Source organism: Electrophorus electricus, chromosome 1, assembly GCF_013358815.1.
Source record: "Electrophorus electricus isolate fEleEle1 chromosome 1, fEleEle1.pri, whole genome shotgun sequence".
Taxonomy (NCBI): domain Eukaryota; kingdom Metazoa; phylum Chordata; class Actinopteri; order Gymnotiformes; family Gymnotidae; genus Electrophorus; species Electrophorus electricus.
In genome coordinates this window covers 30,667,915-30,687,594 of record NC_049535.1, presented here as the reverse complement: position 1 = coordinate 30,687,594, position 19,680 = coordinate 30,667,915, and the positions used below count along the sequence as shown (strand labels likewise).

Below are 19,680 nucleotides of genomic sequence, written 5' to 3'. Positions count from 1 at the left end.
ACATCGGATGAGAGGGACACCCAGCGTCTGTGTGAGAGATTGCAGCCAGAGTCTGGTACCCGTCAGACAGTTTGCAACTAATTGCAGCGGTGGTGTAAGAAGCATGAAACTAACTAACTAACTAAATAAATAAATAAATAGATGTCATCATACAGCGGATTTACAAACCTTTACAACGGTCTAATCGCATTTGACACGCTGAGCATGAGGCGCTGGTGCGTTACGTCATATTCGGGCGACAGGAGTTTGAACACATGCGTGGGGAAGACTTTCTCCAAATGGATCTTTAATAGTTTCCAGTTTCGCGTTCATAAACTTTCTTTTACAAAAGGGCTGTGAAGGAGGGTTTGGGCCGACATGGCTGGCAACACTCTCCGGTTCAAAACGAAGTAAGTTTAGCATGTTCCCGTGTATTCTTGGGCGGATGGCACTAGCGAGCGGAACATGCGTTTGCTATCTTAGCTCATTTAGCCGGGGTGAGCTTGTTAAGTTTATGATAAAGCCATAGCCCGCTCTGGAGTTAACTGTCGTATATACCTGCACACTCTGCATGTTCTGTCTGTCTGGTGAATTTGACAGTTAAATGGCCGTGTGTGTTTCTAGCTATGCTGTTTCCAGCAAGATCGAGCCGTTCTACAAGGGGGGGAAAGTACAGGTACGTGCAGGTTTACGAATTTGATCGAGCGTAACGATTACTGATGTTACAGCTGCAGACGAATGACCGCTGTCAATCTCTTTCTTTTGCCGTTTATTTCACTCATGTACTGTCACGAAGATAAGTAACGATGAACAGTACATCTTTTGCACTTGTGGGCCACGGGTCAACGTTTTGCAAATTTCTACAGGCAAAATTGTCCACAGTTTTGAACAGGTAAGTGTGTTCAGCACTCTTGGTTAACAGCTAAAGGTTATTACATATTCTTGACTGGAGATCCAAGTGTCCAGCAGGTCAGAATGTCTTCTTTGTTTAGGATGATCAAGAAGATATTACCTCGTTCTCCCTCAGTCCAGATGATGAGGTATTTCCTCCTTTATAATCCGTCTCTTCAAGATAAATCCAGTGCATTTTCTAATCTTACCTTGTATTGCCGTGACGACTCGAGTCACTCTGTTGCTGTGGGAGAAGACTCAGCACTGTGCAGCTTTCAGCTTTTCCCTGCTGTTGCAGGTACTGGTGACAGCCAGCAAGGCTCTGATGCTGAAGCAGTGGGCCTGGAAGCAGGACAAGTGCACCCGCTCCTGGAGGGCCATTCACAACGTGCCGGTGGCTAGCATGGCTTTCGACTGCACCTCAACTCTGCTAGCCACAGGTTGAGAACACATACACACACACACACACACACACATGTACGTTCTGATAAGTTTAACCAGAATTAGTGAAATTCTGTGGTGATTTCTTGCTTCTGTCTGTTTATAGGTGGTTGTGATAGCACTATAAAGATATGGGATGTAGTGAAACAGTACTGCACACACAATCTGAAATGCTCATCTGGTGTTGTTCAGTAAGTAACAAAGTACAAATTCTCCTGACAAATTCTGACAGTCAGTGCCTCTGCTCAATAAATATTATTTATGTAAGGTATCAGTACTGCTTCTCTGTTTTGAGTTAACGTATTTCTCGGTCCTTTTGGAAATGTCCTGCTTTTCTGCAAAGTGTTTCGTTAACATAAAAGGTCCTAAAAGATTCCAATCGCAAAAGCCACGAGGCTCCGACAAGTACGTTGTTTTGACGTGGGGGGAAAACGAAGCTCAGGATCACAGCTGGATCTGTTCTCCATCTTTAACCTTTAACCCTGTTCAGCTTGGTTCAGTTCCATCCGGACATCAACCTGCTGCAGCTCTTCTCCTCGTCTGTGGACTGCGGCATCTGCATCTGGGACCTGCGCACCAGCAAGCGCGTCTGTGTTCTGGAGAGCCACTTCAGCCTGGTCACCTCTCTGGCCTTCTCCCTGGACGGCCACACTCTGATCAGGTGCGTGGCATAAGCGGCAGGACTCTTTGGGCCCATAGCTCCTCAGCGTGGCAGTGGTCTTAAAGCTTAGAATCGTTTGCTTCATTGATCTGATGTTCTAATGAACACATTTTTTCGCAGCTTTTATTTACTGATGGTTTTGTTTGAAGTCCATCATCTGTTTGTCCATTGTTGGTGTTTAAGCCACGCGGTGTTTGCTTGCAGTTCTGGCCGTGACAAAATCTGCACAGTGTGGGACCTGAAAGAGAGAACAGTGAAAAGGACCGTCCCTGTGTATGAGGTGAGACTTCGTTCGGCTCCCTTCATCCTCTTGTTTCTCTTACAAACTGGAAATTGACCACTTTCTTCCTATTTGTGTTGTATTTAGGCTGTGGAGGGTGTCATCGTTCTCCCCGAGAATAAAGATTACTCTCAGCTTGGAGTGAAAAGCCCTGAGCTGCACTTTGTCACTGCGGGCAGTAAAGGTAGGTACTGCAGCGCGACTGTACTTTTAGTAGTCGTGTTTTTTTGGAGACGCGCAGTGTGGAGTGCGTCAGAGCTGACTTTAACCTAGTACCTTTACATTAGCAGGAGCACAGACTAGTGTCACAAGAATGACTGATGAGAAGCACATAGAGAGATTGCGTGAATCATGTGGCCTCACTTGCGCAAACATTTTGATGATCATTAAGAAACCATCATAGTTCCTATTAAAAGTGGCTTATAAAGATGCAAAGAAGTTCCTACGAACTGGAAACGGACGGCGAGGAGCAGGCTTTTTGACCGCTGCGGCTCTTTCGCGCGGTCGTGAAGCGCGTGCGAAGCCCTCCCGGCAGCGCTCACCATCTTCCGCTCTTCCAAGGTGTGCTGAGGGTGTGGCACTGCAGCTCGGCGCGCTGCGTGTTCGCGCAGACCCCCACCGCCACCGCGCCTCTGGGCCTGGTGCACTGCCTGCTCATGGCCCGCAGCGCACGGATCGCCGCGGTCACCGCCGAGCACAACGTCCTGCTGTACCAGCTGCCCTACCTGAGCATGCAGCAGCAGGTGAGAGGTGGTGGGAGATGGCCCCCGCACGTACTCCCACGCCCCCACAGCACACACGCTGGTGCAGGCGTCCACAGAGTCGGACCCGGTCACCCGTTTTAATTAATTATTCGGTTGTAACGGACTTGTAATGAAAGAGCGAGAGAACGTGATTTAAGTTCGAGAGGTTCGAGGACTAGGCACATCTTTCCCCTGCCAAACACACCTTTGGGTTAATATACTTTGTAATCAGCGCCGTAGTTTGTTTGTTTTTCAGCACAGACGGAGAATGGTACTGCCTGAAAGGTCTCTTTCCTCTTCTTTACGTTAAGTTTGTGGGCTACAACGATGATGTCCTGGATGTGAAGTTCCTGGGGAAAGAGGACACCCACATAGTTGTGGCCACCAACAGCTCACAGCTGAAGGTGTTTGACCTGGCCACTAGCAGCTGCCAAATCCTCTACGGACACACAGGTCAGTAGCAGCCACTAGATGGCAGCACTGCTATGAGCTGTCGAGCTTGCCACGTAAAGTAGAGCCTTTGATCAGCATGTTTGTGTTCATTCTATGCCTAGTAACTTTGAGTGAAAGTCTATTTGGTATTAAATCTGAGTTACTCAGATTAATTCTGACATGATGCACTACTACAGTATAGCGGCACAGGTAATATTTTGAAAGCATATTTAAAAAAAAAACAAAACTGGATTAGCCATCCAGTACATAGTTCATTAAACTAGTGTAGTGTACAGTTTGTTTGTATTTGCTTGACCAGATTCTAAAGTTTTACTGTGTGTGTTTTGTTCAGACACTGTCCTGTCTCTGGATGTGTTCAAGAAATGCTCCATGTTTGCAAGCTGTGCCAAGGTGAGACAGTCGTGCTCCTTGTGCAGAAATGATCTGCCTCTTTAACCCCATTAGTTTTAGGGGTAAACGGACAAATCCAAATGAATACACATTTATAGACATCTGAATACTGAAAGGGCCTCTGGAAAAGTATTCCATGCCCTGTGGAGAAGTATGTGCTTACTGTCTTTACTGTGCAGGACAACTGTGTGAAAGTGTGGAGGATGGACTCTGAGACGGGTATCGTGCGGTGTGTGGCCCAGGGCCAGGGTCACTGCAATGCTGTGGGCTCCGTTTCCTGTTCCAGGTCAAGTATTGAAGCGTCACTCAGCCCTGATGCGCAACACACAATGTGGAAGAAATGCAGTCCTGACAGTTTACCGTGTGTGTTAAAATTGCTGAATGGATTCGAGTTTGTTTCACATGCTCCAATGTCTCTCTTTTTTTTTTCTTTTTTTTTAACCCTTCTGTAGATATGCTCCATAGTATTTGTAGGGCTCTGTGGGGGTGCTACAGTGTGTTAAATTGTCTTTAAGGGTAGATGTTTAGTTCAAGGCAATTCAGACAGATAATTATCTGGATGGTGCAGTGCAGCTGTGTTCGCGAAGCCCATGTGAATAACCAAACGTGAAAGGGGCACAGAGAAGTGGTTGGTGTACTCTGATATTTTTGCTTTGGAAATGATTTGATCAGGCCAGCTGGACAAGACTAGTGATCTGGTGATAGTTGTGTGATATGCCAGAAGGAAGCGATTGAAAGCTTTAACAGTTCTCTTTTACGCTCAGCACCACATATCATATTTCTGTCCTTGTGTAACAGTCCAACCCAGCAGACATTCAATCCTATAATTTGTTGCTATCAGCTTTGGAATGCTCGCATTTGTGTTTTGAAGTTTTGTTTCCCGAAGCACAGCTGACATCGCGTTGACATGATGCAGATCAGAAGGCTAATCTCCAAACTGAAAGTAGAAGTGGGAAACTCGTGTGTGTCATTTAGAAACAGGATTACACCCTGGCCTTTACTGAATCACACACTGGATAATATGATGCAAATGGGCTCAGTGGAAGGCTGTCCACGCTGGGTACAGCTCACGGAGGTGTGCTCACCGGGTTCAATGATCTCTTCTTCGTATCCATTCATCAATAGTATGGAGTCCACAAGAGGACATGGTGCAAATTACAACTTAAAAAGTAATATTATTTATTTACGATGGTATGCTTTTAAAAGGAAACCAGTTCTATACGTTTGCTGGATCACTGCTTTCCATTGTTCTAACGGGGGTGTGTGTGTGTGTGTGTGTGTTTGGGCATGTTTGGGCTTGGTAGAAGATTTCCTGCCGCCTTTAACCAGTTGCCAATTTTAAATCCCCACTGTGAAATTTAGCAGGGTGTGATTTTGATTAGCTGTGAGGATCAAACAAAGGCAGTCTCTCTCAGGTTTCTGTAAATCCATTCCCATGAGACCGCAGCACTTCCCAAAGTCCTGTCACCTTATTAAAGGTTTAACTGTTGTTAATGATGCAGGAAAAGGAAGAGCTTTTGTCCGAAAGTCCTCCTCTTACATAACCCTCCCCTTTGTTGTTCAGGTTAAAGAAGAACTTCCTGGTATCTGGGAGTCAGGACTGCACTATTAAAGTGTGGGATCTGCCTGCTGTGTTTCCCGCCGTTGGCAGTGAGCCAGCCAAGCTCATCACTCGGATAACGGAGAAGGCTCACGGCAAGGTCTGCCACTGTCTCCGACATTCCTTTAAAGTGACTCCGTGGGGCTTCCACAGAACCCTGTCTGGCCCGTGTTCTGAGGAAATGGATCAGGTGTCATCTGGAGTTATTCCAGAGATGAAAGCTCCGTTTCCTCTTCTTGCTAACGCCTCCATGTTGTTGTCTTCCAGCCACTGTCTTTCCATTCATCGTATGAAATTGTTCTCCTTGCCCGTTTCCCGTTATTACATCCGTAATTGAAACCCCCTCCTGCCTTCTCGGGCCCTTTTTCATTTCAGGATGTAAACAGCATGGCGGTCTCGCCTAACGATAAGCTGCTGGCGTCTGGCTCTCAGGACCGCACGGCTAAGCTGTGGTCCCTGGCAGACATGAGCCTGCTCGGGGTCTTCCAGGGCCACCGCCGGGGCATCTGGTGCGTCCAGTTCTCCCCAGTGGACCAAGTGCTGGCTACGGCCTCGGCCGACGGCACAGTCAAGCTCTGGGGTCTCCACGACTTCAGCTGCCTCAAGGTGCTTCATTTAACGGAGGAGTAAATGTGTGGAAGTCCAGAGATTGCTAATTAAATTGTGTGTATGTGTGTGTCTCTGCATAATCAGCGGTGTCGCAGCTACGTGTGCTTTTAATGCACTTTTAAACCAATTAAAAAACGGGGCGCCATTTTTTAACTGGTTTAAAAGTTCTTGTTCTGTGTCTTGGCCGTTACCTGGCTTTGACGGGTTCTCACCTCTGCTTGCGTTGAAGCTCTAGATACTCTCTTCTGTTCTTTTCCCTAGACGTTTGAAGGACACGATGCCTCTGTGTTGAAGATCATTTTTGTCAGTCGAGGAACTCAGCTAGTTTCTGGGTGAATCGCACACATTTACATTTTCATTTATTTACTTCTTCCCCTGTTATCAAACTTTGGTATCTAATACAAATATACATTAAGTAAACTGAAGTATTCGGGTTAGCTAAGTAGAGATAATGTACTCAGCTACTTCCTGGTAAATTGCACACTTTGGTATCTAATACAAATGCATGTTCATAATTAAACTGATGAACTCTGCATAGCTAAGATAAGACCTGCATGTTGTCACAGTTGTTTTACTTTCAAAAAACTGTTCACATGAATTAAGGTTATTGTTTTCCTGAAACGATTCCATCTCGTGCCAAGTTTTGAAATGCAGTAAACTTTCCTTTTATTCAACTTTGCTTGTATACAGCAGAAAGGAATTTAATTGTAATTGTGTGTGTGTGTGTGTGTGTGTGTGTGTGTGTGTGTGTGTGTTCACCCGCCTTGCTTCTCAGCGGGTCTGATGGCCTTGTGAAGCTCTGGACAATCAAGACCAATGAATGCGTGAAGACGTTCGATGCTCACCAGGACAAAGTGTGGGCTCTGCACAGCAGCAGCAGGGACGACCTAGTGGTGAGCGGCTCTGCCGACTCCACCATCACCGTCTGGAAGGTGAGCGGGTGCTGGGCTCCGCATGCTCAGTCGCCAGGCGTGTGAGGCCAAGCCACGGCAACAAAGACACGCAGGCATCAGAGTTGACGGGAGTCGTTCTCGTTTGAGAGTAGAGTGTGTTCAGTGTGTATGGTCTGGCATTAATGATAGTAATGACTGCTACAGCTCGCAACTCCATTCGTTCTAAACTATATTTTGTCTTGGAGTCTAAATGTATGTTCAAAAATCTTTAGTTTGGGGTTAGAATGTCCTATCGGGAGTAGTCAATTGTTAGAGAGTGGACTACAAGAATAAACCCAACAAGATATTTACAGTGACTGAATGAAATGAGGAAATATTCAAATGAGACTACAAGGCTAATGTAGCCTTCTCATATACTTCTGTCAGGAAAACAAAATGAAAATCAGTGGAGGATTTTTTCCCCTCCTTTCAAGTGAATCGTTTAAATCCGTGAGCAGTTGTTTGCAGATGAGACTCCTATGTACTTGAAGATCATTTCTCGGGACCCCATAAAACCACAAGGGCCCTGTGTCTGTGCTGACGATTCAGAAATAACAGGGAAACGATTCATCAATGGAAGGGGGGGATCTTGAGCCCCAGGAATCCTGCCTGGGATTAGTGATTTTAAAAGGAAATGGTGTGCTCATAGTTTCCAGTGAACACAATAAAAAGGAGTGTGGAGTTTAAACGAGATGTGCGCTAAAGGAAGTGCTTTTCATAAAAACGAGTTCAGTTACTAAATGACTACTGAGGGAACAATGTATGAAATGCAGACAGCTCTTTGCTCGTGCAGAGACTCAGCATCCTATAGCCTCACCAGTTTATAGAATTTTTGTTTGTGCTCACTCGGCCAGAAGTTTGAAAAAGATCATGTGTACAAACAATCCTATGTCCTTTTCCAGTTTTATGAGTCTTCAGAAAAGAGGGAAACGTTTAGGTAGTTTACCGCTTCAACACGTTTATACATGCAAAAAACACACTGCTCTTGTGCATCTGAGCTACTAAACAGTAGCAGTGCTGGTGGTGATATTCTTATTTAAATTGTACTTGACCATTTTTGGCATTATATGGAAATACAGGAATCCATATTCATTAAGTAGTCTATTCACATAAAGTCTGCAGTCAGCATTCCAGTGTTTGTTAGTGCCTTTGGAAACATTTTGAGTACATTTTAACAATGAATAAATACATTTTGTGTTGCTTGGCAATTTTGGTCACTGATCTGATAAGAGGACAGTTAGGGGTTGGAGCTCAGGGCACTCAGCTGTCCTCCCTAGCCGATGGGGTTTCTGCTTGATGCACTGGTGGTCTCCAGACATGACTAATCAATATTCTCCTGTCTTGTCCTGCTCATCACTGATGGCTTCAGGCATCAGGTCCAAATAATGTCTCTCTGAGTTCTTTAGGACTCAACACTCTTCTGCATCTGATGCTGAAGAAGTGCTTCCACTGGGGGTTATTCTTCCGCATTTATTAGAGCTAGTCCAGAATCACATTCTGGTATTCTGTGGCACTTTCCTGAACTCTCTTTTTCTGCCCCTCCTTCTCCTTCTCCTTCTGCTGCCCTGCCCCCCTCGCAGGACATCACGGAGGAGGAGCTGGCCGAGGAACAGTCTAAGCAGGAAGATCAGATCCTGAAGTAGGTCTCCTCCAGATGCGCACACTGGTGCTTTCTTGTACTGTGATGTCAGGGCCGATTTTCCCTAGAAGAAAACCAGTCCCTGCCAGTCTCGTACTACTATAAGGAAGTGTTTGTTACAGCACTGCATTGCTAAATAAGCGTGCTTATCCCGTAGAATTACATCAGTTTTGCTTTGGCTTTCCATGCTGCTGAGCTAAATAACATGTTATGGTAATCTTGGCTATATGTAAAGCAGTGTGAATCGTGCTGTCCTATGAACCTTAATGGCGTTTAAGTTGTGTAGATGTTTTAGGTGAATGGTGCCACTGCTCCTTCCAGGCAGCAGGAGCTGTCCAATCTGCTCCACGAGAAGAAATACCTGAAGGCCCTGGGTATCGCCATCTCCCTGGATCAGCCCCACACTGCCCTGCAGGTCATCAAAGGTATGAGCCCCGCGGCCGCTCCCACTGGTCAGGTCCCCATTGGAAGCCGACCTGCGGACAGTAGAATGTGTGTGATGGAGCAGTATACCTTGATGTTGTTTTTGGAAACTTCCAGGGAATGACAGCCCACCAAACAGGTCTAGCGACCAGCTTGCATGCTCGCGCTAGGTTGTTCTGCTCGGCCTGGGGAAATGGAAAGAGGTGCTGCGTGGTGCCTCTGACATGAATGGAAACCTTTTTATAGACAAAGGCATTTTCCATTTCTAGTTTATTAGATATGACAAACATCTACTTCCTCCATTCCCCCCGCCCCTATTTTCAGTCTCAAGTACAAAGCCAAATAATGTTCTTGTAATCAAAACATTCAATTTCCTTTTTTTTCGCCAGCAAAAATACATATTTAAATTTCTCTGTAAACGCATTCAAAGTGCGTTCTTGGTTTATACGTGTCCAACCTGTCTCCGTTGATGATTTGGTAGAAACCAAATAACCCCTTGAGCCTATCAGATTGCTCAGCTGTCTCTATTGCATCCTTAGACCATCGGCCGGCAACATTGCAGAAGGTTGGAGGACTGTGTTGTCATGGCGATTAGTCGTTTTCTCTGAGCGCACGAGGCGCAACAAGCCTGGGAAAGCCGAATCCCAGCTGTGCCATCCAGTTCCACGCTGCAGGGCAGGATTTTTCATTAAAGGGATCAGATTTGACTTCAGCACTGTGTGAGAGCTTTGCAAGAGCAAACTTCAGCCAACTCAGTTCAAATACAGGAACTCTAGGCCTGAAATGAAGGAATACGGGAACAAAAAGGAAAAGGAAGATTGTTTTTAAATTCATCTTTTCACACCGTATCTGTAACACGTAGTCATCAGCAGATATTTCAAGGTTAGTAATATCTGCAAAAACAAAAGGTTGTCAACCTGGGTAAATAGTTATGAAATGGCTCCCCCAACGGAAACTCCAGGCCTGTACCGTCCTTAGCCGGGCCTGCTCTCGGGATTTTCCAGTAGCTGTGTCTCAAAGGTTTACAGGCACCTCAGAGTTGACGCAACTCTGTGGCTGCTGCGGTCTTTCCCATTATTCCCAGAGATCCATTATATGCAGCGTGGATGCATCCGGATGCATCCCTCGGCTCCCAGCATGAGAGCACAAAGTGTGATGGAGTAGATTACTAGACCCTGGGGGTCACAACCTGTTGTTGTTTTTAGATGTCTGATGTAGCTGAAGGCACTCACTGTGTTGGCAGAGATCCGGCAGGCAGAGGAGGGCACCCGGCAGCTGGAGAAGACCCTGCTTCGACTCCGACAGGACCAGAAGGGTGAGCGCAGACCATTGACAGCCATGTTCCCGCACCTGAGCCCAACTAAACTTGGGCAAACGGAGGGAGATTGTGCAATGCCACACACAGCGATTTCATCATAACATCCTGAGCTTGTGTGCTCAGGGTTTCACATCGAGCGGTGAGGTGGTGTGTGCGCACAGGCCTGTCGCATGATGGGGTGGGTGTGTGTGTGTGTGTGGGTGTGTGTAGAGTCTCTGCTGCGCTACTGCGTGGTTTGGAACACGAACGCGCGGAACTGCCTGGACGCGCAGGCCGTGCTGCAGGTGCTGCTCACCCACCTGAGCCCAGAGGAGCTGCTACAGTTGCAGGGGGTGCGCACTCACCTGGAGGGCCTCATCCCCTACACCGGTCAGTGCGGAGGAGGGGGGGGGGGATGGGATGAGGGGGGGGGGATGCTTATGACATCCTGTCTTAGATCGAGATGACGTCCCAAGCACAAGTCTCACAATTTTGAGTTATCTTGTAATAACAAGATTTTTGCTGTTAACTCCGAGGTCACTACCAACTCTCTACACTCTTGCACGCTGTGTAAACAAACCAGAAGCAAATTGGGCAATCAGTAATGCATATTGCCAACCTTAGATAAGAGACGCGTGCTTAGATAAGCCTTAGATGAGCGACGCCTGGAGCTTCGCTGCTATCAGAGCCTGACACGCTCATGCCTGTACCTTCCAGAAAGACACATGCAGAGAGTGGGCCGTCTGCTCCAGGCCTCCATGTTCCTGGATTACATGTGGCGGCAGATGCGAGTGGCAGGATGCGGGACCAGGTGAGCGCGGCGGAGTTCCGTGTCCGACTGCATTCTCTGCTATTTTTCGAAGAGTACTTTACAGCGCCTAGGAATCGCACGGCCCTTACTCTCACTAGTACCGTCGAGTTTTCCATATAACGAGAGTTGGAGACTAGCACAATGGTATTCATTAGTACAGCAAAACATCTGTCATTTTTGCTGATGCAGACACTATCAGATTTTCCTTAGATTAATACTTTTCATAGTGGGTGAACTTGTACATGAAGAATTTAATCATTCGGGATGGACCATAGATTTTGTCGCCAAGAGCTATGATGGTAAAGATTATATCTGTACTGGCTTACACGCAGGGAGTGAAGCCCTGTGACTGCTACAATGATCCTTTAGCCCATATGCATGGCCTTTTGCATGAAAGAATTCTTGTGGTCCAAGTCATGTTGCTTTTGATTTAATTTATAGATTTAACTTTAAATTTGTCATGTGTGGGATGGTTTATGGCTGAAGATTGTTTTGGTAGAGATGTTGGTAGGTGGCAGTTAATAATGCTCTGCTGTGGTTTCTCCAGTGAGGAGCTGAGAGTGGAAGAGATGGACACCAGTCCTCGGGAATGTTTCATAATAGACAAGCGGCCCGAGCTGGAGAAACGTACTGTAACGACCCATGGGCAGGAGGACGAGGACGACTACAGCCAGGAGTCGGTGGGGGCAAACGGCAGCAGAGACGTGTCCGAGGACGAAGAAAGCGTCGGTGCTGCTAAGGGCGCCAGCGCGCCTAGGCCATGGCTCAGGAAAGAGAGCGGGCCAAACAGACCCAAAACCACGGGCCACGAGGTCCTCTCGGAGAGCTCGGAGGAGGATGATGATGATGATGATGTCATGGAAATTTCCACAAGATGCCCGCCCACCCAGGTTGCAGCTCCCACTTCCTGCATACTGACAGAGGCAAGTTAATGGGCTCACTGGTCAGGAAGCCATGAAGAAAGCCTTCAAGCCATCCGTACACAGCACCCTAGACTGAACGAATGGTTTGGCACTGCTGACTGAGGCTCTCGTTTCCCTCTATGGACAGTGTGGCTGAACTTCACTATCATAACCCAAGATCGGTTGCCTTGTCGTAATGTAGAGATGTGCACACCATCTGTGTAAGAGACGCCCCTTTTATACAGTGCTCAAACGTAATTACATGTTGACAAATTTATTTAGGGTTTGTTTTGTCAGATTTTTAATAAAGTATCATCTTTGTAAGCGTTTTTTGTTTGTTTTGGCTTTTTTAATTTTGGCTTCACATGATGGCCTTGTTAAGCTCAGCAAGCGTTTTCTGACAGGTTTCCTTCAAAAAGAAGAAAAGTGATCAGCCTGTGTAGAAGGAAGCCTCGTCAAGAATCCTCCAGGTTCAGAATATAACGAATAGTGGCACAAAATGGAGAAAGTTCTGCTTCAGAACCTGCTGTGTTGGTTTCTTTCCGTTGTCACTAAAGCATTCGCTCAGGGCTGCTCTTAGAAAACAGCTTATCACAACATCAGCTGTCTACCCATGTTGACCCTGTGTTAACTGCTGAAATATGTGCCCTTCCAAGGAATCCAACATGCAAGATTATCAGAAAGCAAATCTGTAGATGGACTGCAGTTGATTGATTGCTAGTGTAGGCTGTCAGCCCACTCATCTGCCCGTACTGGTGTTGCTTAGATAAGACACAAAGGTCTGCTTTCCCTCCCCGCCTGACGAGCACATCTGATTCAACTTTGTGAATAAGTTTCAGAGCATGGTTTTCAAATGAATTGGTAGCATGCGAAACATTTGGGGGGGGGGGGCCTACTCAACAAAGGGATTTGGTTCACTGCTACAAAACAGCTGTAGCTGTATGAACAGCATTTATCAAAGAACCTGTGCTATTAGCTATTATTAACTAAAGGTGGGCTAGAATGGTCAGAAAAATGGGTGTTTGTATTAAAGTATGTTTGTAAACAAAGGCAGTTTTGCAAATGCCAGTTTGTGTAATAATCTGCAACAGTAGATGATGTAACAACACACACACTGCGTGTTTTAACACACTCGGTTTTACACAGGCTTATGTGGATCATGCTGTGTAATGTAAGCATTCTGTATAAGTTGATGTTCTGTATATGATTTTTAACTAATGGAGTTAAAAACATTTGTGAGACTGACACAGTGTAACTAGTGTATAATATCATTCAACACAGAAAGCATAGTTAGTTAATGTTTATTAATGCTGAGAATAAGAGTTCACTAATACAGTATACAATGATGCATATAAGGCACAACACTGGATTTCCAGTATGGAAAAGAGATCAGTGTTCTTCAATTAGGCAAAAAATCACATAAAAACCAAGCGTGAAAATCAAACTAATTATGCATTACAGCATTTACAAGTTATTCCATCTCAAAAATAAAGAGAAATATTAGTCTCTAACACTGGAGATACTTGATTATTTCATAATGAACATGTACATAAAGAACACGCCTTTCCATCGAGTCAAATGTGTTTCAATGCAAATAGTATCTACAGTAAAATAATCAATGCCAGTAGGTCTGATCTACATCCTTCAACATCTTAATATCCAACCCACTGACCACAGCGGGAATGAAACAGTTATCATGGAGAAAGTGGCAAATGCATCAAAGCTTATATGAAATACAGTTTGAAGAAATTCAACAAGCCATTAAGCAAAAGAACAGCTGAAAACGTGTCAAAAATATTTACAGTCATGCCTGCATTCCATTCAGTACCCTGGGAGCATGTCTTTTTACTATCTGACAATCTGTAATGATTTGTACGGTAAAAATAATTTAGTAAACACCTATAAATACCCTGTAAATAGCAGAATATCTACCCTACTAGTTCATGCTGATCAGTAAAAACATTAATCGCAAAGCAAATAGAAAAGGCGTCATAGTATCAACAAAATATAGTTTGTGATATGTGACAATCGAAACTTGGACTGTAATGTCTATTTGCGTTATACTAATCTGAACCTGTAACACTATTTTGCAACCTTATGTCATTCAAGTACAACCCAGCATCAGTTTCCTTCTCTGGCCAGGGTCCTGCATGGATCCTGCTGGCATTTCCCGGAGAATTCCGTTTCTAGACAGCCGTTCATCAGCAGTGTGTGACCCTGTGTTACAGGGACAGCTGGTTCTTGGAAGCGTTTTTGCGGGTGACGGTGGTGCAGCGCTGGAGGATCTCTTGTGCCTGGGGCCTTGGAGGCACTTTGGGCATCCTAGAGAACTTGAACAAGCCGGGGTCTGATGTGCTTGCCATCAGTCTGCCCTCGGCGTCGCTGTCAGGGCTCAGACACTTGCTCGACACGGGCGTCGGCGTGACACTCCGATGGACGTCTGGGACTCCGCCGTTGAAGGAGTTGCTGCATGCAGAGCTGCTGTCGTCGCTGAAGCTGGTCTCGCTGTTCTCGCTGGAGCCGGTCAGGCTCCTGGATCTGCCCTGGTCTGAGAGCTGCACCTCGATGGTAGGCAGCGCCCACTGGGCCGTCGGGCCAGGCCGGGCCATGTGCAGCATTTCGACCGAGCGGGACTTGGCCTTGTCGGCGGGACGCAGGGCGGCAGTGGGCAGTTGCAGGTTAGTCTGCGAGAGGTTCAGCTCGTGCCCCGCGATCTGCGGCTGAGCCAGGAATAAGGAGGAGCCGTGTATCTCCAGCTGGCCTGGGATCATACGCACCCGTGGATTGCTGTATGGCTGCAGGTACATGGAAGGGATGTAGCCCACCTTGTGGTTGTACCTGACATGAAAGGGAGGGGTAGTGAGCTAGTGTTTCCCGCAAAACACCTGCTGTTGATTCTAGCAAACTGATCAGTGTTTTCGAAGCAGAACACAAATGTAGGGCAAAGTTGTGTCTCAACATCCAAATGAGTGCCACAAGATTATTGCATTTTTAAAAAAAAAGCCATCAGCAAAGCATATCAGGCAATCTCTGCATGCCTGAGAAGTTCATTCACCGGTGAGTGGCATGTTTGTGCTTGAGGCTTTGCCGTGGAGATAAGTTTACCTGATAAACCACCACCCATTATTGGACTTCTGAAGCACCTCCACCACAGAGCCGATCTGCACAGACAGCTCATCTGGGTTCATGGATTTGTAATTTCTGGTGACAACGTAGAGGTCACCTGCAGGAGAAGAAACAAAAATGAATGTTTCACAAGGCTTTTGGTACTTTTGTACTGTTCATCTTTTATCCATAAGAAGGTTTTGTTTGTTTGTTTATATTAGGTGCTTCCAGTGGGCCATAACAGAAATCTCAATACTAATCAGTATATGAATGCCATTTTGAGAGAAGAATATTCTTTCTGTATATTAGTGTTGGAATGTAAAAGAAAACTGATCAACACTTATTTATATAGCAGCACTTAATAACAGCTCAATAGTTCAACTACTGCAAATCCTAAAGAAGATTTTTTTCCTCAAATCAGAGAATTTTAGTTCAAATTAGATCTCATTTTCATGTATTTCAACGGATAGTATAAAAATAGCTTCTTACTTTCACTATCTGCCCGGTCATTGTCTTCGCCATCAACGTCAGCTTTCTCCAGGTAAGGAGCGGGAAACCAGGCAATGCACTTAGCTTCGTTCTCCACCAGCCACCATCCTGAGCAGACGCATTTACTAAACTTACACCGCCAACAACAATGCGTTGGAAACACCTGGCTGCTAATCGATCGACAAAATAAGGCAGTGACTTTGCAACCAATATGCAATTCTGCAAGCTCACCTCCTTTGTCCTTGATAAGCACGTCTACAAGCTCATCCATGTCTACTTTGAAGGGACGGTTCTTCGTGTCCTTAGTTTCGTAGGGAGCAATGCAGCGGTACGTCTCGGTTACAAACGGCTGGGTGACGCCCATGTCGGACCTTCTCAGGTCCGTCCTGTTCAGCGGGTCTTCCGACGGCATGATTATAACGCTGCGACCAAAAGCACGCACACGTCTATTTTAGTTCATTTTTTAAAAATCCGACTCGCTCAGCAGGCTAGCTTTAACATCATAGTTTAACACTTTAACACGCGTTTGAGCGCAGATACCTGTTCCGTGCAAATTCAGGTTTTAAATCATCTGCCCTGGGAAGCAGAAACTGAGTGAGCTCCGCGCCTTTGGAGATGCGCTCATGGCTACTCAGCAGCTCGGCGCAGTAGGCCTCAAGCGACTTCAGCCTCAGAACGGACCTGTTCAAGAGCTTCGCCTGGCCGCTTGCCCTCCCCCTATCAGCTAGGAGATGTGGAGAACAGTGGAGAATGCATTTGCCCACTACGCGCCAACATGTCTAATATTGGTATTCGATTAGAAATGTGTGCAACATTTACCTTTGAACTTGGGAAGAATTCTTTCAGAATTTTTGAATGGATTTGATGATAAATATTTTTTCTTTAGTTGTTTCTAAAATAAAGAGAATTTGCACAAAATTATACTAAATATAATAAAAAATCAAAATAATTGCATAATTATTATTATTAATAACAATAACAACAATAATAATAATAAAGTCCAAAAGGTTATTAGAAAAAAAAGCTTACATGCAATGTTTTGAAGTCTTCAAGCTTTCTGTAGACGATGACTTCGCTTTGATCTGACCAAAGAACAGAGGTCATGTACAACTGGAGGAAAAACAACAACACGATAGGTTGTTAGTTCATAGCTCGTCGACAGCTCACGTCGTACTATTTTTTGCACAAATCTGAAAGCAGCACCACTTTTGCGTAATACAAAAATGCTCCTTAACGATAACCACAAACTTACTTTGCTCGTCTCCTTGTGCATCACTCCTAAAAGGCGAACGCTTACGGGATATCTCTTCTCTTCCATGTTGTGCAGGCAAATCACTTCGTTGTGCTAATTACCGAACACTTCCACCGTCAGCCAAGCTCGACTGATGAAAACCAAAATCCTCGGACCCATATATATATACACACACCGCTGTAGAAACCGGGAGGCGTGGAGCAGACACGAGTCTTTGGGCGGTGTAGAATCCTGTATTGCCTCACACTTTCAAAAGCAGCTCGTAGAAAACCCGACTGTATCTGTAAACTGTAACCATCTTAAGTTTGTGAAGCATTAAGTATATTAAGGAGTTAACCAATAAAGAAGTTAGCGAAACTTTAGTTTCTTCAATGTTTCCTTAACTGAAAAGAATACATCTTCATAGAACTCTAATGTTCTTCGTCATTAGAGTTTGTCAGTTCTAAGCTATGCTTGAGGGTTTTTTTAATGTTCAGGTTGTCTTTTATTTGTGTTTGGAAAAAATTGTATTTGATTATAATGGCACCGAAATTAAATTTAGAACAAGTTTAAAAGAATAAATCTTTGCATCATTTAAATATTTCTGTTTCTTTCACTCTTCAATGTGTAGGTTATACAAACGTTCCCTGCTTTGGGTTCCTGGGGAAGCTGAAAGCTGCAGAATGGAAAAACACGCAAAAAAACAAATAAGACAAAATACGCACAAAAACATATCTGAAAAGTACATGTATTGTCATTACTGTCATTAGTGTTCACAGTCCGTTGTATGTCATTGATCATTTACATTGATCATTTAACTGTCCAGAAACTCTCCATATTCTCACTGAATGTACATGAGAGGTTATGTGCTTGACGGGTCATTGGAAATAAACATTCAGTGGTACTGACAATTTTTAAACACAGACTATTTGGTCATAATGATGAACGTGATCTAGGATATATGGGATTAAGCAAATAAGGAAGTGGGGTTTTTTCTGGCATAAATAAGAATTCCTATCAAGTGAATAAAAGGTTGAGGAAATACCTTTGACCTACCCTTTCCCGTTGGAGGTGACATACCTATGTTTGTTTCTGTCACGTCCATCCTGTAGAGGAAGTTATAGACAGTTATCCTTAGCTTCTTTCAGGACTGACATAATGTATTCCTAACTTCATATAAAAAAATCTGTTCACTATACCAACATGGAAATTGAATAATTGTGATATAAAGGCATAAAAATATTACCAGCTTTGAATTCTACCTTTAAAAATATAATTTTCTTTGGGTTTTTGTCATTTAAAAAAAATGCCAATAATTGTTTAAGCCAGTAATTGTTTTAAAAACCATTATTGTTATTATCATCAATAATCAGTTATACACATTATTTCAGGTGATCCTGACTGTACTAAGAAAGGCAGTGATTTCAGAGGGAATGTACAATAATCTATTTTCAGTTCCAAAAATCTATTTTCAGATCATAGATTTAGTGTACTGATCATGTTGGACTAATGACCTCTTTACATTTGTTCCTGCTTCATTTTGCTGTTGGTTCACAGATGATGCTTTAGAACCTCTTTGGTCTTCTTTGAACTTGAGTTTCCATACAAAAAACTGGACCTGAAGTAATGCATGATAGGACAGAATGAACAAGACCCAGTGCTACCAGTGAGCTATCTTCCCTTGCTGAAAGTAACAGCACAATTAAGTTTTTTAAAGGATTGGTTTAAACAAGTCACAGACAAAGTAACTTAGCATACTGAAACAAGTGCAGTGAGACCAAAGCAACCTTATTTAAGAGAAGCAGGAGTTTTTTTGCTAAGAGTTTATTGCCCAAAGTCACGTAGTGGTCCGTCGTGTTAAAATGGTACTAGAGCTGTCCAAAACTTTTGCATATTCTCACTCATTCTTATCAGTCTTTTCCCCCTTTGGGCCACTTCATTTTCACAATGTTTGTGCAACCCAGCACGGATACCATGGCAAACAAGCCTGCAGATTAGATCAGGTTCCACAGTTGTAAAATTCGTTACATTGAATGGAGTCCTGAGGGCTTGAGCTCACTCCTATCAGGGGTGCGGCGTTCTAACCATAATCTTATTCACATTTTTCATGTATTGTAGACTATACCTTTAAGAAAAAAAACCAAAAACCTAAAGTGTAATACTCTGACATATTCATCCTTTCATGTCTGATCTAAACTGTAAACTGACTGAACTACAGTCATGTTGTTGGTTTGATTATCTACACAATACTTATTTGGTATTTATATTTGTATGTTTATGTTTTAAAGTTTTCTAATTTTAAATTTAGTTTGGATTCTAGCTCAGTGATATGAAAGTTTGCACACTATGGATGCCATCTCAAAACAGGCATGCACACTCATACTCTTTTATGACTGAGGCTAACTCTCATTTTTAAGCAGCTCAGCACAAACTAATACTATACTAATATTGAAAATGTTCTGAATCTTAATCAGCCAGATCAGGCAGGTGTATGGTTGGAGCCAAGTTCAGTAGAGTAGTGGATCTTCAGGGTTAGAGCGGACCACGCCTTGTTTTAGTCATAAAGTTGTTTTACAAATAGATGCATCTGATGTCACAAACATTTTTTATTTATGAGAAAATGTGTTGCATGTATTGGTTTCGCAGACATCCCACGGAATATTATGAGTCATAAAATCCGAGATATTAACCTGCATTTATGGCTATGAATATTGCACGCCAGCATGAAACTACTTAAACTCTAACCAATTCTACATGGAAAGCATTGAACACAAGTGAATAAACAAAACGATACAACAGATAAA

General features: G+C 44.2%; 2 protein-coding genes across 2 annotated transcripts; one reads left to right on the top strand and one right to left on the bottom strand.

The window, feature by feature from the left end:
- Positions 1–238: 238 nt before the first annotated feature.
- Positions 239–12,380, top strand: tbl3 (transducin beta like 3). Its single transcript, XM_027010795.2, has 23 exons — positions 239–389; positions 604–655; positions 776–871; positions 972–1,019; positions 1,169–1,310; positions 1,418–1,502; positions 1,802–1,972; positions 2,177–2,252; positions 2,340–2,436; positions 2,814–2,995; positions 3,307–3,448; positions 3,780–3,838; positions 4,018–4,124; positions 5,403–5,538; positions 5,814–6,044; positions 6,309–6,379; positions 6,823–6,979; positions 8,560–8,618; positions 8,940–9,043; positions 10,285–10,356; positions 10,570–10,728; positions 11,056–11,149; positions 11,697–12,380. Exons 1-23 carry the CDS (start codon positions 358–360, stop codon positions 12,079–12,081), a joined length of 2,757 nt encoding a protein of 918 aa, XP_026866596.2. The 5' UTR covers positions 239–357; the 3' UTR covers positions 12,082–12,380.
- A 598-nt stretch (positions 12,381–12,978) lies between these two features.
- noxo1a (NADPH oxidase organizer 1a) lies at positions 12,979–17,007 on the bottom strand. The gene is made up of 8 exons (XM_027010805.2): positions 16,898–17,007; positions 16,675–16,755; positions 16,465–16,537; positions 16,186–16,369; positions 15,877–16,067; positions 15,646–15,753; positions 15,157–15,274; positions 12,979–14,889 (listed from the first exon to the last, which is right to left on the bottom strand). Exons 1-8 carry the CDS (start codon positions 16,961–16,963, stop codon positions 14,274–14,276), a joined length of 1,437 nt encoding a protein of 478 aa, XP_026866606.2. The 5' UTR covers positions 16,964–17,007; the 3' UTR covers positions 12,979–14,273.
- Positions 17,008–19,680: the final 2,673 nt, after the last annotated feature.